At 48.9% G+C, this 19,404-nt stretch overlaps 1 protein-coding gene across 2 annotated transcripts; it reads right to left on the reverse strand.

Moving 5' to 3' along the window:
• Positions 1-541: 541 nt before the first annotated feature.
• On the reverse strand, positions 542-8,257 carry Lto1 (LTO1 maturation factor of ABCE1). 2 transcript variants are annotated; one of them, XM_013150850.3, is made up of 5 exons: positions 8,051-8,257; positions 6,308-6,413; positions 4,951-5,021; positions 2,078-2,192; positions 542-1,815 (listed from the first exon to the last, which is right to left on the reverse strand). In XM_013150850.3, the coding sequence occupies exons 1-5, from the start codon at positions 8,098-8,100 to the stop codon at positions 1,747-1,749; spliced, it is 411 nt and encodes a 136-aa protein (XP_013006304.1). In that variant the 5' UTR covers positions 8,101-8,257; the 3' UTR covers positions 542-1,746. The 2 variants fall into 2 exon arrangements, with proteins under 2 accessions (XP_013006304.1, XP_003468370.1); XM_003468322.5 differs by having other exon boundaries at positions 2,078-2,195.
• Between the last annotated feature and the right edge of the window lie 11,147 nt (positions 8,258-19,404).

Genomic DNA, 19,404 nt, shown 5'->3' on the forward strand with positions numbered 1-19,404 from the left:
GTGTGTATGGATCCCAGGTCCACAAGTTCCAAAGGGATCCTGGGACCTGGGTCAGTGCTCTAGGAAGAACCAGGCAGACAGGGGCTGGGATTTAGCTCAGTGGCATAAGTACCTGCCTTGCAAGCAGGTGGCTGTTTGATCCCCAGTACTGACTAAAAAAAAAAACAAGAACCAGGAGGACAAAGATCCTGGTCAGCACACAGAAACCTGAGGAAGATGATTAGAAGTTGTCGTGGCTCTGTCTGACAGAAGAGGAAGGAAGAAGCATCCTGCTGCTCAGACCCCTGGAGTGGGAGAGGTGAGGTGGCCAGCAGGGTGGACATTTCCCCTCTCACAGTGACTACTTCTCCTTGGTTACTAGACACGTGGCCAGGATGTGACGGCAGCCGACCTTGGTCAGCCAGACCACTGCTTCTCCGAACCTGGACCCCAACACTCCACACGAGGCACCCAGTGGCTGGCAGGGTATTGGACACGGCACCAGACCCTGCCCCCTTCCACAGCTCAGCTAGGAGAGCAGAGGACTGCAGACCAGCAGAAATGGTGCCAGACAATATATGCCATTTATTTATTTTTCCAATTAAGAGAAACAATACATTATGAAAACAGGTAACTTAGAAAATATAAAACTCCCGTGAGGGAAACAGCCAAGGCCCTCTGGCCCAGCACTCCTAATGCTGCCAAGTTCATCCCGCCTCTGGGGATGGTGGGAAGGGCATATCAGGCTCCTCTGGGCTGGCACTGGCATCTCTTCCTCTCCCTCAGATGTCCAGGCAAAGGGGGCCCAGGAAGCCCCAGAGCTCCGCAGGGGCAGTAGGCCCTGTGCCACCTGCAGCAGCAGTGCTGAAGGCAGAGTTCCTGGTGCTCTGTGGTGCTGTGGAAGCCCTTGCTCGGTTGCTGGGCTCTCAGACCATGCAATCCCTGTCCAGTCTGTCTGCTCATCTCTAAAGGGAAAACCATCTACCACCTGGGCCACCAAAGCAATGAACAAAACCTAGGAAGGACTGACGTTCTACATGGTGCACAGAAGGCTCAACAAATGTCAAAGTACCAGTCAAGTCTTCCCACTGACCTACTTCACATCAACCCTGTCTCTTCTCCCCTGCGCTACTTGGGACTGAACATGGGGCCTTTGCACTGAGCTATCTTCCTCTCTAAGCCTTCTTGAATTTTTGCTAAGTTGCTAAATTGTCCAGGCAAATTTCCAATCCTCCTGCCTCCCCCCTGAAGAATGCTAGGATCACAGGTGTGCATCACTATATCCACTGAACACTCTTTTTTCTTTTTCTTAAGACAGGGTCTCACTGTGTAGTTCAGGCTGGCCCCGAGCTCACAGCAATCCTCTTGCTTCTGCCTCCCCCGTGCTGAGACTGCAGGTCCACACCTGGCTCAACCCTATTAAACAACAACAAAAACAACTTTTGTGTGCCCAGGCCTGGGTCAGTCCTACCCAGGGCAGCACCTAACTGGCCTGCTTGGCTAAAGCATCCGTGAAGCTGCCAACTCTAGAACTGCAAGCAGTGGGCAGCCTCTCGAGGGATCTGCAGGCTCCCTCAGACAGCACAGCAGACAGGGCCCAGCGCACTGGAGCAACCCAGGCAGAAAACCTCGGGGAAGGAGGCCAAACGGGACCCTCCCTCCGGAACAATGAATACCCTGTCATTGTTTTGCCTTTAATGACATTTTTGAACACTTAATATGCAGACATCTGTTCCTTAATGTTTCGTCTTTGTTCATCTGTCATCCTCAGAATGAAAGTCCAGGACCTTCCGCACTAATTTTAAAGTCCGGCTGAACATTGAGTAACGAACAAAACTGAAAACACAAAAGGAAAAACACAGCGTTTTAAAATCTTGCTCATTTCTGCTCACTAATGAGAACATAACCCTCTTGTGACTGCAGCTTTTCTTGTCACCAGACCTTAGTTAAGTCCCAACACCTGTCCCCCAACCATCCTCGGTTGTCCTGCAGAGACAGAAACGATTTGCTCCTAGGACTATTCACAGGCACAAAGCACACTCCCAGGACCTGCGCAGCCGCCCCGTGGAAGGCAGAAAGAGACACGCAGAGAACAAACCTGTCTAAACTTTCCTCTAATTCTGTCTAAGTCTTCGTGGAGCTTGTCGTAAGTAGGGTCATCATAGGGGAACCTCTGAATCATTCCAATCAGTGACTCCAAGACCTTCATCTTCCTGCTGCAAAGCACAGAATAAAGGCCCTTAGTCCTTTGTACACAACGAGCTTGGCTTATGCAATAACCGTGATGATCACTTAAAAGCAATGGGTGTGCTAAGAATGCCCCAGTTTGGAGCCCGAGGATTAATGTTCTCATTAAGCTACATAATATTTATTTTCCTAGCAACAGGCTTTTGCCCACACCTCGAGCTTCACAGCAGATAGACACGTGGCACCCAGATGTGCGGAGCAAGTGGCTGGGGCGACCTGCAAGGCTCTCTTGGTCACAGACACCGAAACAGACAGAACCAGGCGAGAAAGCCAGCAGCTGGGGCACGAACAAGCCTGCTCTGCTCTGGGAATTTTCCAGGAGGGCAGCATGGACTCACAGCCTTTAGGGGTTCAGCTGCAGGTAACCTGGCCCCTCCCTGTGAGGGTAGCACCACTCCCTGGTGTCACAGCTCCATTCCCCTTGCCAGGAAGCCCAGGGGCTTGAGGGAGGCTGAAGAAAGGTGCCCGCTTAGGATGTGGGTGGCTCTGGGCATGTATCCAGGACACTCAGTCACTTCACTCCTCTGAACCTCAATGTCCTCATCTGCAAAACCAGGAAGCAGAGACTCTGCGTACTTCGATCCACGGGAAATCTAAACTCTAGGAGCAAGCAGCCACTCAAAACTGCGATTCTGGGGCTGGGGATTTAGCTCAGCGGCATAAGCACCTGCCTTGCAAGCAGGCGGTCGTGAGTTCAATCCCTGGTACCGATAAAAACGAAAAAGACAAAAAAAAAAAAAAAAACTGCGATTCTCCTTGCTACCATGGATCCTGGTGATAGGGATCTCACCTAGGAGCCTTAAAAATATCCTATTTGTGTGGCCTGGGGCTTTTCAAGGTACAGGTGACTAAGGGAGCACACTTGCCCTGGACCACCTGTCCCTCAAAGGCACATCAAAGAGGTATGGTAGGTATTTGATTGATGGCAATTCAAAGCAACCATGATCTCCCGAGCGCTCCCCACAGGGTATAGTTAAACACACAGATGAGTAAATTTGCCTATGGCAAGATGGGCTGTCAGGCCTCCATGCTCTCCCTGTCCTCTCTTCGGAAACCGTCTAAGGAAGTCGTGCAAGTGCCCAGCTCCTAGCAGATGCCGAGGTGAGGGCTGCATTGTGTGCAAACAGCACCATCACTGCTGAGAAGCAGTAGCAGCATGTCAAGAGTTTACCAAGAAGCCCAGTACTCGGCTGAAAGTGCCACCTTTGCTTGGTGACAGCTCTTTGTGGCTCCTTAGGTGCCGAAATGCCCACTCCGTTTGGGCAGACCACATATGTGGCAGCTGTTTTCCCTTTAATACCCTTATCTAAAAATTCTTCACCCTTCACCTTTCACAACTAATCCTACTAGGTTAGGGGCAGAGCTCAGTGGCAGGGTACATGCTTAGCATACGTGAGGTCCTGGGTTTGATCTAAAAAAAAAACTGTACTGACTTAGAAAATCCAAACATCTACAAACATGGAGGCTTTAGATTCCAGACACCTCTGGGCCCTGCCAGGTGGCAGGTGGCACAGAAGTGGGCCATCTTGAAGGGGCTCCTTCTCTTTCTGACAGACTGCATGTGCCACTTGAAGATATTAGGAGACCCTTGCTCTGGGGTAGGGCTGGTCACTGCCTGCCCTGCACCACAGACTGATAGTGGGGAGAAGGGGAGACTACTGGAGAGTTCCCCAACAGTGCCCTTCAGGCTTCTATCCTTTCTGGACCCACTGGAGAGCCAAGCTCAGCTATGACTGCCCCCCGGTGGCAGCACAGGTACCTCACCACCAGCAGCCCAGTCCCTGCCCAGGCCCCAGGAAAACCCTTTACAGTACACCCTAGGTTAACCTAAGCAGATAGACAGAGCAGGCAGGTCACATGGACAAGCCAGACTGCAGGTAACACTGGCAGCATCACACTGTCACGAGTATCCTCATCCTTACTTTTGAATATGGGTGCGACTCGGACTGTAGAAATTCAAAATATCTCAAATAAAAGAGCAAATCATGCCATCTCCCCTGCCATGCTGCGCCAGGCACCAGGTACCAGAATGCTACACAGGGCCAGCCTTAAATCCAGCTTCTCCTGTGACCAGCAGAGTTGCCCAACTGCACACACCGGCTACTTAAGGGTTTGTTTCCAGCCTAAGGATGAAAACCAGTGAGACAGGCTCCTATGGACTGAAGGCAGGCGGGCAGGCAGAACATGGCAGGATGTTTCATGAAGGCAGAAAAATAATTCAAACGGCAGCTAACATTGCGTAGAGCTTCCAAGGACTCAAAAATGAGTCACGCACACTGGAAGGCTTCCTGGCTGGTCAGCAAAAAGCTGCCGACAATCGGGTCAGCACTTCCTAAACCTCACAGACCCCTGCAATCTGTTCATCAGCAGCTCAGGGGAGGGATGAGTAAGCCAGAAGTCACTCAGTATCACTTTACTGCCACAGTGTCCAAAAGCCCCTCGGTGCTGTAATAAATAATTCTAGGGACAAGGCAGGGAAAACAAGAACTCCTTGAGAAGTAACAGTGACCAGTGCTGACCAGATGTCCAAAATGTGCCAGCACTGTCTGGTATTTCCTTTAACTTTCCTAACAATATCCAAATTAGACATCATTATTTTCTGCATTTTATAGATGAGGAAACTGAAACAGAATAATGAGTAAGGTCACTGGGAGAAGCTGGAAAGCCAGAGCTCCCCTTGGCCCATGCATTGAGGAGAAGGAAAAAGGACAGCTCCAAGGTCACCTGTCTTTCTCACTGGCACAACTATGCAGCAGGCACTTCCACACGAGAGCAAAACCTTGATAGCACCCGATCTGCCAATTAAAAAAGATTGAACAGTGAGGTTAGCAAGCAACTAGTTACACTTTCTAATAACAAAATGCAAGGCACAAGCAAGGACAGCCAAGCTTTTTTTTTGTCTTTTTCCTTTTTATTGATACCAGGGATCGAACTCACGACTGCCTGCTTACAAGGCAGGCGCTTATGCCGCTGAGCTAAATCCCCAGCCCCAACAGCCAACCTTCTTTTCTGTTACTGTTCTGGAAGGACATACTGAACTTTGGACAACGGAAGTTATATGGTTAAGGCATCAGCGACCGAGATGGCCTCCACAATGCTTACTCCTGTCTCCATGCCCTGAGCTATCCCCTTGGCTGCCATGGAGGTGGCCTGGGTCACCAACAGAACCCAGAGAAAGGAGTGCTGACTTCTGAGGCCTCACTTAAAAGACCAATGTCACTTCTGCTTGCTCTTGGGGATCACACTCTTGTGTCAGGACCACTGAGCACACAAAAGGAAGGTCCAGGCCCTCTGTCACCTGAGTGAGGAATGCGGGGCCAGAGCCTCCAGCCCCTGGGCCTTTGGAGCAGATCATAGCTCTGGCTGACACCCTGGCTGCAGCTTCCTGAGACCCTGAACCAGAACCCCTCAGCCAGGAGGCTGCTGAATTCCCTCTCCTCATCAGAAACGCTACAGGGGAAACACAGGTGTGTGCTCTAAGCCCCTGTGCTGTGGGTACCTGCTTTGTGCCATGAAATATCTGATGTTGCCCTGACTGCCTCACCTCGGGCTCTGTCATTTAGGGCCAGGTATCTAGCTGTAAGAGAGGGCCAATCTAGGACAAAGGACAAGAGAAAAAGAAGTAGGAATTGTATGGAATTTCTGTTTTTGCTTGTTTTGTGCGATAGGGCCTTGTTATGCCGTTCAGGTTGGCTTTAAACTCACTATGTAGCCCAGGCTGTCCTTGGACTCATAACAATCCTCCTGCCTTAGCCTCTCGAGTAGAATTTCTCTGTAAACCCAGGCACCCACTCTGAGGTTGAAGATACTAGAAAGTACCATGACACACCAGTGTAAGTTGAGGTGATCAAGGACTTGTTCTTTCATCCCCCAGCTGTGTAATTTAATTATCTCCACACAGCAAGGTGCAATCAGTTCTGTACTAATACTTCTCCATCAGCATTCTGTCCAGTCCAGTAATTCCAACAAAAAGCCTTGCTATGCTCCTAGGCCTGATGCTCTGGATTGAGCTCACTGAACCTCAAAGTAAACCACAAACTGTAAAGGAACAGAGTGTTTATGAATGAGGGTTATCACATACCTCAGATCCAATTTTGGCTCCATGTAAGGTACCATATTGTCTTCCTTCAATTATACCCAAACTACTGCCTTCTTCATAGCCTTCCTGGTAACCTTCCCCATGGAACCTGAGATGGAGAAGCACACTTTATCAAACAGGAAACAGCTTTTTCTGAAGGTAACTTTCCTGTCTTGTATTATCTAGACCCCCCCCACACACACACACCCAGAATAAGACAAAATAGAGCAGAAAAAGTCTAAAATGAAGGTCCATTGGTGCGGGTTCTGGGGTCAGCTCTGGTCAGCTCTCTCTTGCTCTGAGTGTCTTTTCTGGCCAGTTATAGTGCTGTATGAGACCAGCTTTTTTGTTTTTTTTCCTTCATCTGCAGGAGGAAGATGAGCTAAATGAGTGATTTTCCAAACTGGTAAGGAGTCAGAAATACACAGTGGAAATTTTAAGTTATAAACACCAAAGCCGGGGCTGGGGATTTAGCTCAGCGGCATAAGCGCCTGCCTTGCAAGCAGGCAGTCGTGAGTTCCATCCCTGGTACCGATAAAAAGGAAAAAGAGGAAAAAAAACACCAAAACCTAATAGCACAGAAATCTGGAGTAGGGCCGGGGATTTAGATCCGTGCCTCAATGCTTGTCTGATTAAGTGCAAAGACGTGAATTAGTTCCCTAGTACCCTCAGAGAGAGAGCGAGAGAGATAGAGAGAGAGAGGGAGAGAGAAAGAGGGAGAGACAGAGAGGGAGAGAGAGAGAGGGAGAGAGAGAGAGGGAGAGAGAGAGAGGGAGAAATCTGGAGTAAAGTTCGAGAATCAACTTTTCAAATCTCCTAACTTGCACCAGTTGTCTCCAAAAATCTCTGAAATACATTCTGGTCTTTTCATCAAAACGCAGTAGAATAACAGGGAGGAATGCCATTACATCATCACAAAATGAGATAACTGGAATGTAACAAAGGGATTGACTTTAATCGTTCAATAGTGGCACTGATACTGCTTTAACTAACAGTCAGAAATATGGTGTTTTGGGGCAACCGTGGGACAGAGTGTACAGTTCCGCGCTTACTCATCATACGGCCCTGGAGTGACCTTGCCCTCTCATCTGCAAAACAAAAACAAGATCCATTGTCTAGACTGGGCTAAAACAGCTGAGAAAAACTACTCAGCTGGGTTTTCTTTCAAATTAAATCCCGAACAAATGTCAGGGACAGAGTGTTCAATGTTCACTGGCTGCGTTAACTGACATACTACCGATGTCACCAGTGGACCGGGCCTGAAGACAGCCAAAAGGCCAAAACTCACAGCTCCACCCTGTTGCATCCCTGGGAGCTCCCCAGAGGCTCTGGAGACAAAGCGATGCCGCCTGCCATATTGATCAACAGGTCCATGAATACTGCCGTATGCCTGGCAATTAAGAGACAAGAAAAGTAGCAGCTCCCAGATGGCAAAGGCCTGTGCCACTAGAGGAAGGGGCGTTCCTGGAGGAACGCAGTCCTCGGGCCGAGCAGATGCTGGAGGCAGCGAGTGACGAGAGAGGCGGGTCCCGAGCAGCTGGGCGCGTGGCGGGTCTGGGAGTGCGAGGAGCAAGCCAAAATCATTAGCATCTCGGCCCCACACTTGTTTTCAGGACCATACAGCGCGTACTCAACGCACAAGCCCGCAGGGCGCCAGACTCAAGCGAGTACTCTAGCCCGCAGCCCATCAACTCAGAAGACCAAGGCTGGAACTCCCGGCGGCCGCAGCTCAGCCGCGCCACCCACCTCTCATCCGCCATCACGATGGCGTCAAATATGTCCTGGCTCTCGGCCATTGCGGATCCAGGTCCTCCCCGCTACCTTTCGAGTGTCCTAGCTCGTAGGGGTACAGTCCCCAGCTCGTGAGCGTGAGAACAAACGTCTCGCCTCCGAGGGGGTGAAGTCTACTTCCGGAAGCAGCCGCGCGGGGCCCGCCGGGAAAGGACGGTACGCAAGATGGTCCAGAAAGAATCCAGGATCCAAGCACAACTGCGGCAGTGGGCGGGTCAGGGCTTCAATGCAGCCCCGCCCATTTTCCGCTTCTCCTCCCCCTCTGCTCCACCACTGGTGGGTCTGTCACCGCCCAGACTTTCCAGTTGTCTGAGGTTGGGGGCTGCCGACCCCGATTTTAGTTTTTGAAAAGACAGGCCGATGTGAGTGAATTGAAATGAAAAAGTTATCAAAGAACCGGCTGCTCAGGATGCTCCGGGCCCGGAAGCTCTGCCCGTGGGATTTGGGGCTGCGGGTCGGGTCGCGCAGTCCTGGAGAGCCCGCGGCGGGGTGCAGAGGGCTGGGCGCGGTGCAAGCAGCGTGAGGGTCCGCGGCCACACCGCCGGACTGCAGCAAGCGGCTGGATGTGACCAAGGAGGAAGGGCCGATTAGCACAGGGACATCCAAAACATAATAAATATTAAATGTGGCCATCTGCTCTTGGTATGTTAGAAGTTCTTTGGAAGGTAAAATACAAAAGGTTGTTTGTGTGCGCAGTTACCTTGTTTGTTTTTGGTCTTTTTTATATTTTGTGTTTTTTTATAGGGATTTTTTGTTTTTCAGGTTTGGAGCTGAGGACCGAACCCAGGGTTTCCAGCTTGCTAGGCAAGCGTTCTACCACTGAGCCAAATCCCCAACCCCGAATGTTGGCTGTTGCTCTGTGAATTTAAAGCCAATACAAGATGATTCATGTTGCATAAGAAACTTTAGAGAAGTTTGACCCCCTCCCCCTTCCCAGGTATTCCAACTGGAGGCCTCCGTTCCTATGAAAACAACAACAAAAATTCCACAGGATTGGGTTTTAGCTCTCCTAGGTCATCTTCATGAGAGATAATTTCTGAACAAGATTTTTAACAAGCTATTTGAAACTACCAACCACAAAACATACATGTGAAACACTAGAAATACTTCCTTTCAAATGAAGAATAAAACAAAAATGCCTTTATCACATATATGCTAACCGGATATTTTTCTGCTAGACCCAGATCATGCAGTAACATGACACACAAGAAGTGTAAGCATTAGAAAGAGAAAAAGTATCACTATTTCCAAGTGTCATGCCACCCACAAAAAATTATTTGAAGCCTCAGAATTCCTAAGAGTCCAGCAAATAGCAACACACATGTGTACTAAGATAAAACTGCTTGCTTTCTGCTGTTCCAACAATGATTAGCAGTTCCCTGTGCAGGAAGGTGATGGGGTATTGCTTTACAGTAGTCAGAAATTCCTTAGAAGTAACGATTTCTAACAGGACTCATGTGAAACAAGCTAGAGATAAATACACCAGGATCCTGGGTGAGAAGATTGTACAAGTCAGCACCATGCAATAATCCGGCGATCTGGGAAAATTTTGCCTAAACTCTAAGTTTCATTGGCACGACTAAGCTGTTAACAATAACAAAGGTCAAATTCCGTTTATAGCTTACACCGTTCATCAAAAATAATTCCAGATGCCAGGTGTGGTAGCCGATGTCTGTGATCCCAGCAGTGGGTCAACTGAGGCAGGAGGATCACCTCAAGTTCAAAACCATTTTGGATTACACAGTGAGATCCTGTCTCAAAAAAAAAATCCAGGTGAATTAAAGAGTCAATTGTAAAAAAAAAAAAAAGACATTAAAATCTAGATGGAACACTCAGGTGCATAAGAGGTGTGCTTTTGAACACAAGACATGGAGGAAATCACAACTGAAAAAATTGATTTGAACATATGAAAATACAAATTTCTGCATGCCACAAGTGGGAACAAAAGACAAATAAAATTAAAAACCAAAGAGCAATATGGAGAAATGCTTGTCATAAACATTATGAAGGAGTCGTATTTTTTGCCTATAAAGAATTTATTAAAGTGGATAAATAAGTATGTGTATCTTAACAGTGACATGGAAAGGACCAAAGATGGGAACAAACATAATTCAGGAGAGCAACAGGGGGCTGACCAAGGACATGCAGGCACCCTCATTGGCAGCCACAGGGACCCCCAAACAGGCAATGAAATGCTTTTCTTTTATCTTTAAAATATGTCAAAATTATTTTTTTCTTTCTCTTAGGATTAAAAGAGGTTTTCATTAAAAGGTGCATACATTCAAGCTAACTTTCGATCGCGTGGTTCAAAAAGTCAGGAAAGATACTTTATATTATACACTTTGACCTGGTCATTTTATTTCTAGTGTTTTCAACTCAAGGAAACCATCAGAGAAATGTGTGAATTTTATGCACAATGATGTACAGGGCAGTGGGCTTTGTAAAATCAACTAGAAAAGCAGCTTAAAGTGACCAAATGGCAGACTGATGGTGACTCCTGTGGCCGGATAATTCACACTGAACATTCTTAAGCAACTACACTGAAAAGTGTGCGGAAAATGCTCACAAAATTTGAAGAAAAAGAAAACTCTGCAGATACTCATGTTCCCATTATGTCAGACAGTTATTCAAAGACAGTACAATAAAGTATTACTGATGGCTGTATCTAGATTTTGAAATTATAGTACTTTTACCTTGTTTATATATTTTTAGAGCATTCTGTGTTTGTACAATCAATGTAAGGTAGTTTCATAAGCATGAACAATTCAGTACAATATCTTTCAGAACATAAAATTAAATAGAATTTACATTATTTTGTTTTAAAATTTTACTTTTTACTTCTTTTCCTAAGCAAATGAAATCACAAAAGACTTGAAATATACAAACATGGAAAAAACAAGCAAGCGGGGAAAAAAAATTCCTACAACTCTGACCAGTTGATTTTTGTTAATTTTGTTAATTTCTTCCCTTGAATTTGCACATAAGCTTTCTGTTTGTACAACTGTATATCTTCTCCTGCCCACTTAACATTATATTTCAGACCAGATCAGGCATGTTCAGGATGGTATGGGCCGTAGACAAGATTACATTTCAAACATTTCCTAACAAAAGGAACTGTCCTCTTCTTATTACCTATTTAAAATACATTTTTTCTGCATGAAGTTTGTTAGTTGAAATAAAATAACAGATAAGGGGGGCCACTTATAAAGCTTATGATCATAGAAACTTACATAGAAGAGTACAAGTCCCCCCAGTTGATGTGCTTGGAAATTTTGTTGTAGTTTTTTTTCTTCTTTTTCCTTTTTATCCTTGAAATAAAATGGATTTGGAAAAAAATGACTACAAGTCTTAATGTCAAATTTTTTAAAACTTCTGCAAAGTTTGGAAAGATTATACACCTACAATCAACAATATTTACCTAGGAATACAGATTTGGAGACATTCCTGCAACCCTAAGTGGTTTTGTCACTAAAATATGTTTTTGAACCCAAATGTGTCTTAAATATTAAAAGAGAAACGACTAATTATGTTATCTTGGGTTTTCAATATTACACTTACAGTTGATTTTTCAAATGAGGAGCAGAATTTAAGAATTGAGCTCTGAAGGATAAAGGGGAACCTGGAGATGTGGCTCAGGGGTATAGCTGTTTGCCTTGCATATTGGAGGCCTGGGTTCAATCCTCAGCTCTTTGAAAGAAAAAAGGTAAATATTATTTATTTCAAAATCCTCCCGTAAATTTAAGTTTTGATATTTTAGCAACTTAACACATTACAAACAGGAAAAATCCGAACCCCTCCCCTTGTTATGTCAGTATTTGAGAAAACGTTGATAATCTTTGCTTGTGTGTCTTTTACAAACTGAAATTTTCTCGCTGGTTGAGTGTGACAAATTCACAGTACAAATGACAAACTTGCCTGTACAATGAAAACAACAGGAAGACAGTTATTAAAGATGCAGTCCTCTCAAAAAAAATAAAATAAAGATGCAGACCTCTCTAAGCTTCCGTTTTTAATTTTCCTGAAAGTTGCTGTGACTGTTTTTATTCTTGTGGTTTCAAGAAACTGCTAAGTTGAGGCTATAGCCTAGTGGCAAAGCCTTTTGTCTAGCATGTGTGTGGTCTGGGTTCAATCCCCGGTTCTGGAAAAAAAGAAAGAGAGAGAGAGATTATCAAACAATTTTTTTTAAAAAAAGATACAAAGACTAAGAGATAACCAATTGTTGGAAGCCCATCACACTAAGAAATAAAGTACTTATTTTCATGTATCCTTTGTTCAAGTTCAATATAACTAAAATGGAAAAAGATCAAGATTTAATGTGGAAAAGTGTTCACTCACAGGAATTGATTTTTATAATTTTTTAAATATCTCTATCACCGTACTGGGTGATTTCCAAAATTAACGAAATCAAATCAAACCAAGCCAAATCTGATTATGGAGGTCTATGGTTGTTAACCTAGAAACATATCCAGTATAGTAGGTTATGTTGTTTTCTTTTGAAAGAAAAGCAAGCTAACATCAGACTATTTCATTTGTCCTTATCTGTCTCCAAGATAAGACTCAAACACATCAACATGTTTTATACATGTACAAAAGCAGTCTGCTGAGATGCGGGTCCCAGCGCTCATGTTTGAGTGACAGGATTACGAGACAACTTTTATTTTTTTCTATATCTTGTGATTTGGGTTGTGTGTGTGTTTCATGTTTTTGTAAGAAGCACATGTAACTTATGTAATGGGGATAAGCTATTTGTAACTCATAAAAGGACCTCATTAGGTAAAAATTCACTTTAAGGAAAATCTTCACGTTTCTATATTCATCAAAAGTAAAGGACAACACAGCTGGAAAAAAACAGTCAATTTGGGGATGCTTTAAATCCAAGTTTGGTGGGGAGGAGAATCCAAAGGGTGACCCCCCACACACTTTCCAGCTTGCTTTCTTTCCTGTTCTCTCCCTAAAGAAGCCTGCCAGGAAGGAAGCACAGTACCATTTTCTACCTGTCTGCTGGGGAACCCTGCTTGCCACAGCGCAGGAGGCCTGGGATGGGGGCTGGACGCTGTCACTGTGACCAGTGAGTGAAAGCCAGGCTCCTTGAGCAGCTGCCCAGCCCAGAGGGCCCTGGCTGGCAGGCCTCAGCTACACCTTGCCCAGCCTGAGAGCCAGGGGCCTGGAGCCAAGAGCTGAGATTGGGCCAGCTGTGTGACCCTGGTACCCGGATCACTCTGTTTTCTTGTCTCTGCTCTGACGAGCAGGGACAGAGCCGTGGCTTCCAACTACGGGAAGAATAAACCAGGACAACTTCCACTTTCTTTCCTTCATGGAAGATCTGGACAGCAAGGCCACCAGGATTCCCTCAGCCCAGCTGTCCCAGGAATTAAGTGGATACTTTGCAAGCTCTCATAGAAGCAGGGGGAGTTGGGAAGACAGGAGTCTTAGGGGAGACCCTCAGGTCACCACAGCCTTGAATTAGTCAGGTGAGGTTGGCGTGCTATAGAACCAAAACCCTGGCATCCTCGGGAGTCAGGAAAGCCTTTCCCCATCAGGCAAACCCCATATGGGGTGGGTAGCTCTCCTTGCTGTGCAGGAACTGAGTAGGGGACTAGTGAGGTAGGGACACTCTCGCTCCTATCTGTCCTCCCCAGAACACCCTGCTTACACCCCATCAGCAAACCTGGTCACATGGCTCTCCTCAAACGCAAGGGAATCTGGGAAACATGGTGCAGACAACTGGCCCAGTGTCACACCTGCTTCTCTGTTTCCCAGACTCCCTTGCACTCTGGGAGGCTGAGGCAGGAGGGTTGCAAGCTTTTACCCAGCCTAGGCAACTTGACACTGTCTGAAAATAAAAAATTAACCCAGGACTGGCTGGGGGCCTTTGTAGTGCAGCACAAAGGCCCTGGATTCAATATCCAGGACTGAAAGAAAGGAAGACGTCACCCACACTGAGAGGCATCATAACCATGTTCTCCCTAGAATAACAAAACACAATTCCTCCAACACCGTGACTTTCGAGGATTTAAGGTGCAAGTGTGAACAGCAGCGGATACCAGATAGCACCCGGTGCACCGTTCCGCTTTTGCTTCCTGGGGTCTTATTTGCAGCCTAGGCAGACTGGGGCCATTGGCTACCACCAATCAGAGCGCTCAAAGCGTCACGTGTGAGGGCGCAGCTCCTAGAATCCCTGCGGACAGCACCAAGCTTCCCAGCCCGGAGACCGGAGGGAGCCCAAGGAGCGAGGCTCTGCACCTGTTGGATGCGAGCCCCGGCCCGCACCTTAGGCTTCGCGCGATCTGTTCTGAGCACCGCCGCTGGAGGGCGCCCGTGCGCCGCCGACGGAGCTACCCCAAGACAGGCTGTGATGTTGGCTTCTGCTGCTGGGACTTACAAGCCTCTGTTTCCCCCAGCCCGACCCTAAAAAGGATTATATGGACCTATGATGTGTTAGACGCACTTTCATACTGTAATTACCTTTTCAGGTACCGGGAATGAACCCAGGTCCTTTGCACTAAGCTATGAACCCGCTTGCCTGCTTGTCCTTACCCTTCTCCTTTCTTTCTCTCCCCTTGTCTTTGTCTATTTATTTGCTTACCTATATATTTATTTCTATTTTGAACAGGATCTTACTAAGGTCTCTATGCCCCACTAAAAGTAAACATGTGATTCTCCTGCCTCAGCTTCCCAGGCTGCTGGGATTACTGGTGTGCACCACCGTGCCCAGTTTGCAATGTGACTCCTAAAACCACACCCTGGTGATGGGCCTTATTGGCCTCCATCAGGGCAAGACTACGGACCTGCAGGCCTCCTAAGAGCAGGAGTCCAAGCTGGCCCACACTGGCCACCCAGGTTGCCCTGCTTCCCTCCCTTGCAACCCACCAGCCTTGGACTTCCGGCCCGTTCTGTTCCAAGCCCTGGCCACTGCCATCCCGCCTGGCTGACAGGAGACTGGATTTGACCACGTACCTGTGTGTGCTGGAGCTGCCATCGCTAAAGCCCAGGGCAGGTGGCTGAGAATCAGAAAGTGATGCTCCCACAGTGGCCTGGAGTCTGAGGTCAGTGTGGGCAGGGCTGGGCCCCCTGAGCCTCTCCTGGGCTTGCAGCCAGTGTCATCTCTGTGTCTTCACACAGGGACACCAGTCATGCTGAATTTCTGCCTGCCACATGCCTGTGCGCGGCTTTACCTAACTGGAGAGCCCTGTCCCCTGGTAGAGCCATGCTGAGCTGTGGGGGTGAGGGCAGCAACGCTGTCCTGGGGGAACTCAATCCAGCCCATCGTATGTACGGGAGTTTTTTGGAGGGTGCTGAGGGTGGACTCCAGAGCCTGCACCTTTTCCCTCAGCCCCTGGACATGGATTTCAGAAAATAGAAACTCAAACTACAGTAAAGGATTATGGCAAAAGGCCTCCCTGTGTCACCTCCTCATCCTCCCTCGTCCCCCTTCTTCCCCAAGGCAGCTGGTTACCTGCTTTGAGTCCTTCCAGGAATGTTCCTGGAGTACACAATTCAACCTGCTTCACACCTGCCATGCTGTGGGCGGTTCCTGATTCACATCCTCCTCCCAGTGGAGACTGTATTCCAGGCAGGGGCAACTGCAGCCACAGAGCAACCTGAGACCTCTGAGACTCTTGTGAATGAAAGTCTCCTCCTCTTCATCTTCCCTGTTCCCTGGGCCCAAACTGTCCTGGGTTTCTGTTCCTCTGCTTCTTGTAGTCACACAGGGACCCAGCTGCTTGTTCCCAGACAGACAGCACGGTCCACTCCAAACATGCACCAGGGCAGATGATATAAGCGACCGCAGAGCCCTCACCCAGCTTCCACCCCGTCAGCTTTCTGTGGCTGGCAGCCATCCTTCTTTTTGCCCAATTACTTCACCTGTGACTACTTGGCTGTGCATTTCGAACAGATACGGACTTTTATTTCATTTGGGTATTTGGAGACAGGCTCTCCTTGTGCAGTCCAGGCTGACTCTGAACTCGAAACCCAGGCTGGGCTCAAACGTCCAGTCTTCCTGGCTCGGCCTCCAATGTGCTGAGATCATAGTCATGTACTAGCATGGTCAGCTAGATAGAGACTTTGTTATATTTCTACTTACTAATTCAGTGATACAGGGAACTAAATCCACGGCTTTTTACATTGAAACTATTCTCAGGCCTCTTTATTTTTTATTTGAGAATAAATCACTAAGTTGTCCAAATCAGACTAAACTTGAGATCCTCCTACCTCGGCCTCCTGCAGTCCTGGGATTATAGGTATGCACCACCACACCAACTTTAGATTTTCCTTTCAAGCATAGCTAAATATTATGCTTTAAAATTAACAATACTTCCGGGTGTGATGGTGCATGTCTGTTATCCCAACACTCAGGAGGCTGAGGCAGGAAGCCAGCCTGGGCTACATAATGATTTCAAGGCCGGCCTGAACTACATAGCAAGACCCTGTCCCAAAAAACAAAAGGGTAAAAAGAAATAAACATGAAAATGGCTAATAGGACCCAGTGCCCAGCAGCAGGGTGGCCCCTGGAAGGCACCCATGCCTGGCCATGTTTGCAGTGTCTCTGAGCTCCTGGTTTTCCAGCCTCATGGGTGAGAACAGGAAGAGGGCTGCGTTCGGGGGCTGCAGGGATGGGAAGAATTAGTGACCATGAAGTCCCCTGAGCTAGAGATGAGAAGAGAAAACAGGCAGGGAGGGGGCCGGGACCAAGTGGGGGGCTGGGCAGCTGGGGGGGGGCTGGGGGGGAGCGGGCAGGGCGGGGGGGGGGGCTGGGCAGCTGGGGGGGCGGGCAGGGCGGGGGAGGCTGGGCAGCTGGGGGGGGGCTGGGGGGGAGCGGGCAGGGCGGGGGGGGGGGCTGGGCAGCTGGGGGGGCGGGCAGGGCGGGGGAGGCTGGGCAGCTGGGGGGGGGGGCTGGGGGGAGGAAGGAGAAATAAGCAAAGAAGGAAGGGGAGGAAGGCAGGGAGGGAAAGAAGAACCGGGAAGGGAGGGCGAGCAGCGAAAGAGACACCACACCGAGGAAAGCGGGGTGCCGGCGGGGGCGGGGGCCAGCGTGCGGCCTCAGTGAGTAAGAACAATTCCCGCCAGGACGAATCACCGAATCACCGTGGGGCCGCAGCGTCTGACACAGATTTGAAGGCGGCCACCATTAAACGCTTCACCAAGCATAAGAAGGGGCGCTTGTCCCTTTCTCCGTCCCACGCCCTCCTCTGCGGGACCGAGCCCAGGGCCTTTGCACTGAGCTACTTTCCATCCCTTTTCTTATGTTTTATTTGTGAGACAAGGTTTTGGCCAAGTCACCAGGTTGTCCAGGCAGCGCTCAAATGTCGGACTCCTCCTGCCTCAGCCTCCCAGGGTGCTGGGTTTACAGACATGGGCTGCCGTGCTGGGTAAGGAATTCTCTTGAACTGAAATGAACCCACGGAAACTTCTTTGCCATTAAAGGAAGTTATGAAAAAGAACCAGGTAGAAAAGATGGAATTGAAAAATACAACAATTCCTCCCTCCCAACCTTTGGGGGCAAAAGGCCCACTCTTCCCCCCACCAAAAGACACAGGACTGGGGGGCAAATCTGTGACAGAAAAACACAAACAGCCTCAGTTTCTCCTGGTGTCCACTCACAAGGAAGATCACCCCTAGGGGCGTTGGTGGGGCGCCCTCTAACCGGATTTATTTCTGTGCTGCCTCCCTCAGAGGGTGCCTGCCCCCATGACTGCCCCTCCCCCTAGGATGCCTGTCACAGCCCGAGGGCTTCTGCCTGAGCTGCTGTACTCTGAAGCTCCCACAGGCCCCCACTTGAACTCCATTCCTTGCGAGGTCCAGTGGCTCACAGCACCAGGATGCACTTCCTGAATTGTTCAGCACCAAGGATGCTGATGGGGAGGTGCACGGTGTAGGGGAGCCCTCGCTCTGCACCTCCCCTTCCGGACCCCTCACTCTTTAGCAAAATGGGAAGTTTGAGTTCCCAAAGACTGCACTGCCTCGGCCTCCAGAAATCAGCTCAACCTTCAGTCCCATCTCCACCCTCCGGGGTGGAGGTGGGTGGGGCTAATTCCAGGCTTTCTTCTGGGTAACCAACCCACCCAGAAGTCCCCCGGGGCTGCCAGCCAAGGGTCAACTCATTAGCATACCAAAGGAATCCCAACTTCAGGGACTTTGGGAGCTGCGTGCCAGGAAATAGGGATTACACTTTGCAGAATGCCAGACAGTGCTCCTTCCCACCCTCCCTTCAGAACTGCTCTTCGGTCCTTCAGAACTTTCTGGCTGTCGCTTCCCAGACTGCAGAGGTGAGTTGATCCCACAATGGTGAGGTGACTCAGGGGGACCACCATTGCCCTGGGATTTCCTCCAGGCTGAAGGAAGTGATGGCATCCTGACCTCTGCTGGGATGAGAAAGGACACCCCACCCCGCGTCCTGCCCGAAGCTGGGGGTGAGAGGGCCAGGGTGCCTGTTACCTGGACAGAGCTGCCAGAAGGTACAAGATTAACTGGCAGCTGCTGGGGCCATCTTGTCACCAGAGGAGCCAGTGCCTAAAAACAGAGACCGGTAGGGTACTTCCGGGGCCCGGCCTCGCCTGTGCCTCCTCCCCTCCCCTCTTCCCTCCCCTCCCCTCTCTTCCCTCCCCTCCCCTCCCCTTCCTCCCCTCCCCTCCCCTCCCCTTCCCTTCTCTTTCCTCTCCATTCTTCCTTTGGCCCTGGGGGTTGAACCCAGGGCCTCTACACTGAGTGACCTCCCCAGGCCTTTTTCTTTTTTGCTTTGACACAGGTCTCACTAATTCACCACACTGGCCCAGGCGGGGCTTGGATTCTGGATCCTCCTGTCTCAGCCTTCCAGAGTGCTGGGATGAGCCGCTTCCTGAGGTGAGCCATACTTCCCTTTGTGCTTTTTTCCTTTAAGCCAGTTTGAGCAGCGTTTTCTGCCACTTGGAGCTGCGGGAGTCCTAATACTGGGGTCTCAGGGTCCAGCTCTCCTTGGCAGGGCCGTCACAGGGCAAGTTGCCCAGCTGGAGCCCCTCTCTTCACCACTGGGGAAGAGGAAAGCAAGCCCTTCCTAGACCTGTGCCCCTCTGCCTCCCCCCTGTCCCCTCCCCGCCCAGCTGGACTCTGCTTTGAGCCCAGACCTCATGACTGACCACCGTGTCAGTGACGCATACCTAAGGTTAGAGGGACTAGCAAAACAGGACACTTGGCTACATCTGAATTTTAGATCATAAATCATTTTTTAGCAGGCGTATATCCCAAATAGCATATGGAACATACTTAGGAGTTTAGGAAAAGAAAGCATTATTTATTTCAAATTCAAATGTAGTGGGGGTGCTGCATTTTTT

This window comes from Cavia porcellus, unplaced genomic scaffold (genome assembly GCF_034190915.1).
Source record: "Cavia porcellus strain 051 isolate PalLab524CR breed Dunkin Hartley unplaced genomic scaffold, mCavPor4.1 scaffold_17, whole genome shotgun sequence".
Lineage (NCBI taxonomy): Eukaryota > Metazoa > Chordata > Mammalia > Rodentia > Caviidae > Cavia > Cavia porcellus.

Coding starts and splice junctions, on each gene's coding strand:
- Lto1 (XM_003468322.5), bottom strand. CDS start 8,100: ATGGCCGAGAGCCAGGACATATTTGACGCCATCGTGATGGCGGATGAG. Junction 6,414..8,050: donor ATCGTGATGGCGGATGAGAG/GTGGGTGGCGCG, acceptor TCTCCATCTCAG/GTTCCATGGGGAAGGTTACC. Junction 5,022..6,307: donor GAGCCAAAATTGGATCTGAG/GTATGTGATAAC, acceptor TTTAATTGGCAG/ATCGGGTGCTATCAAGGTTT.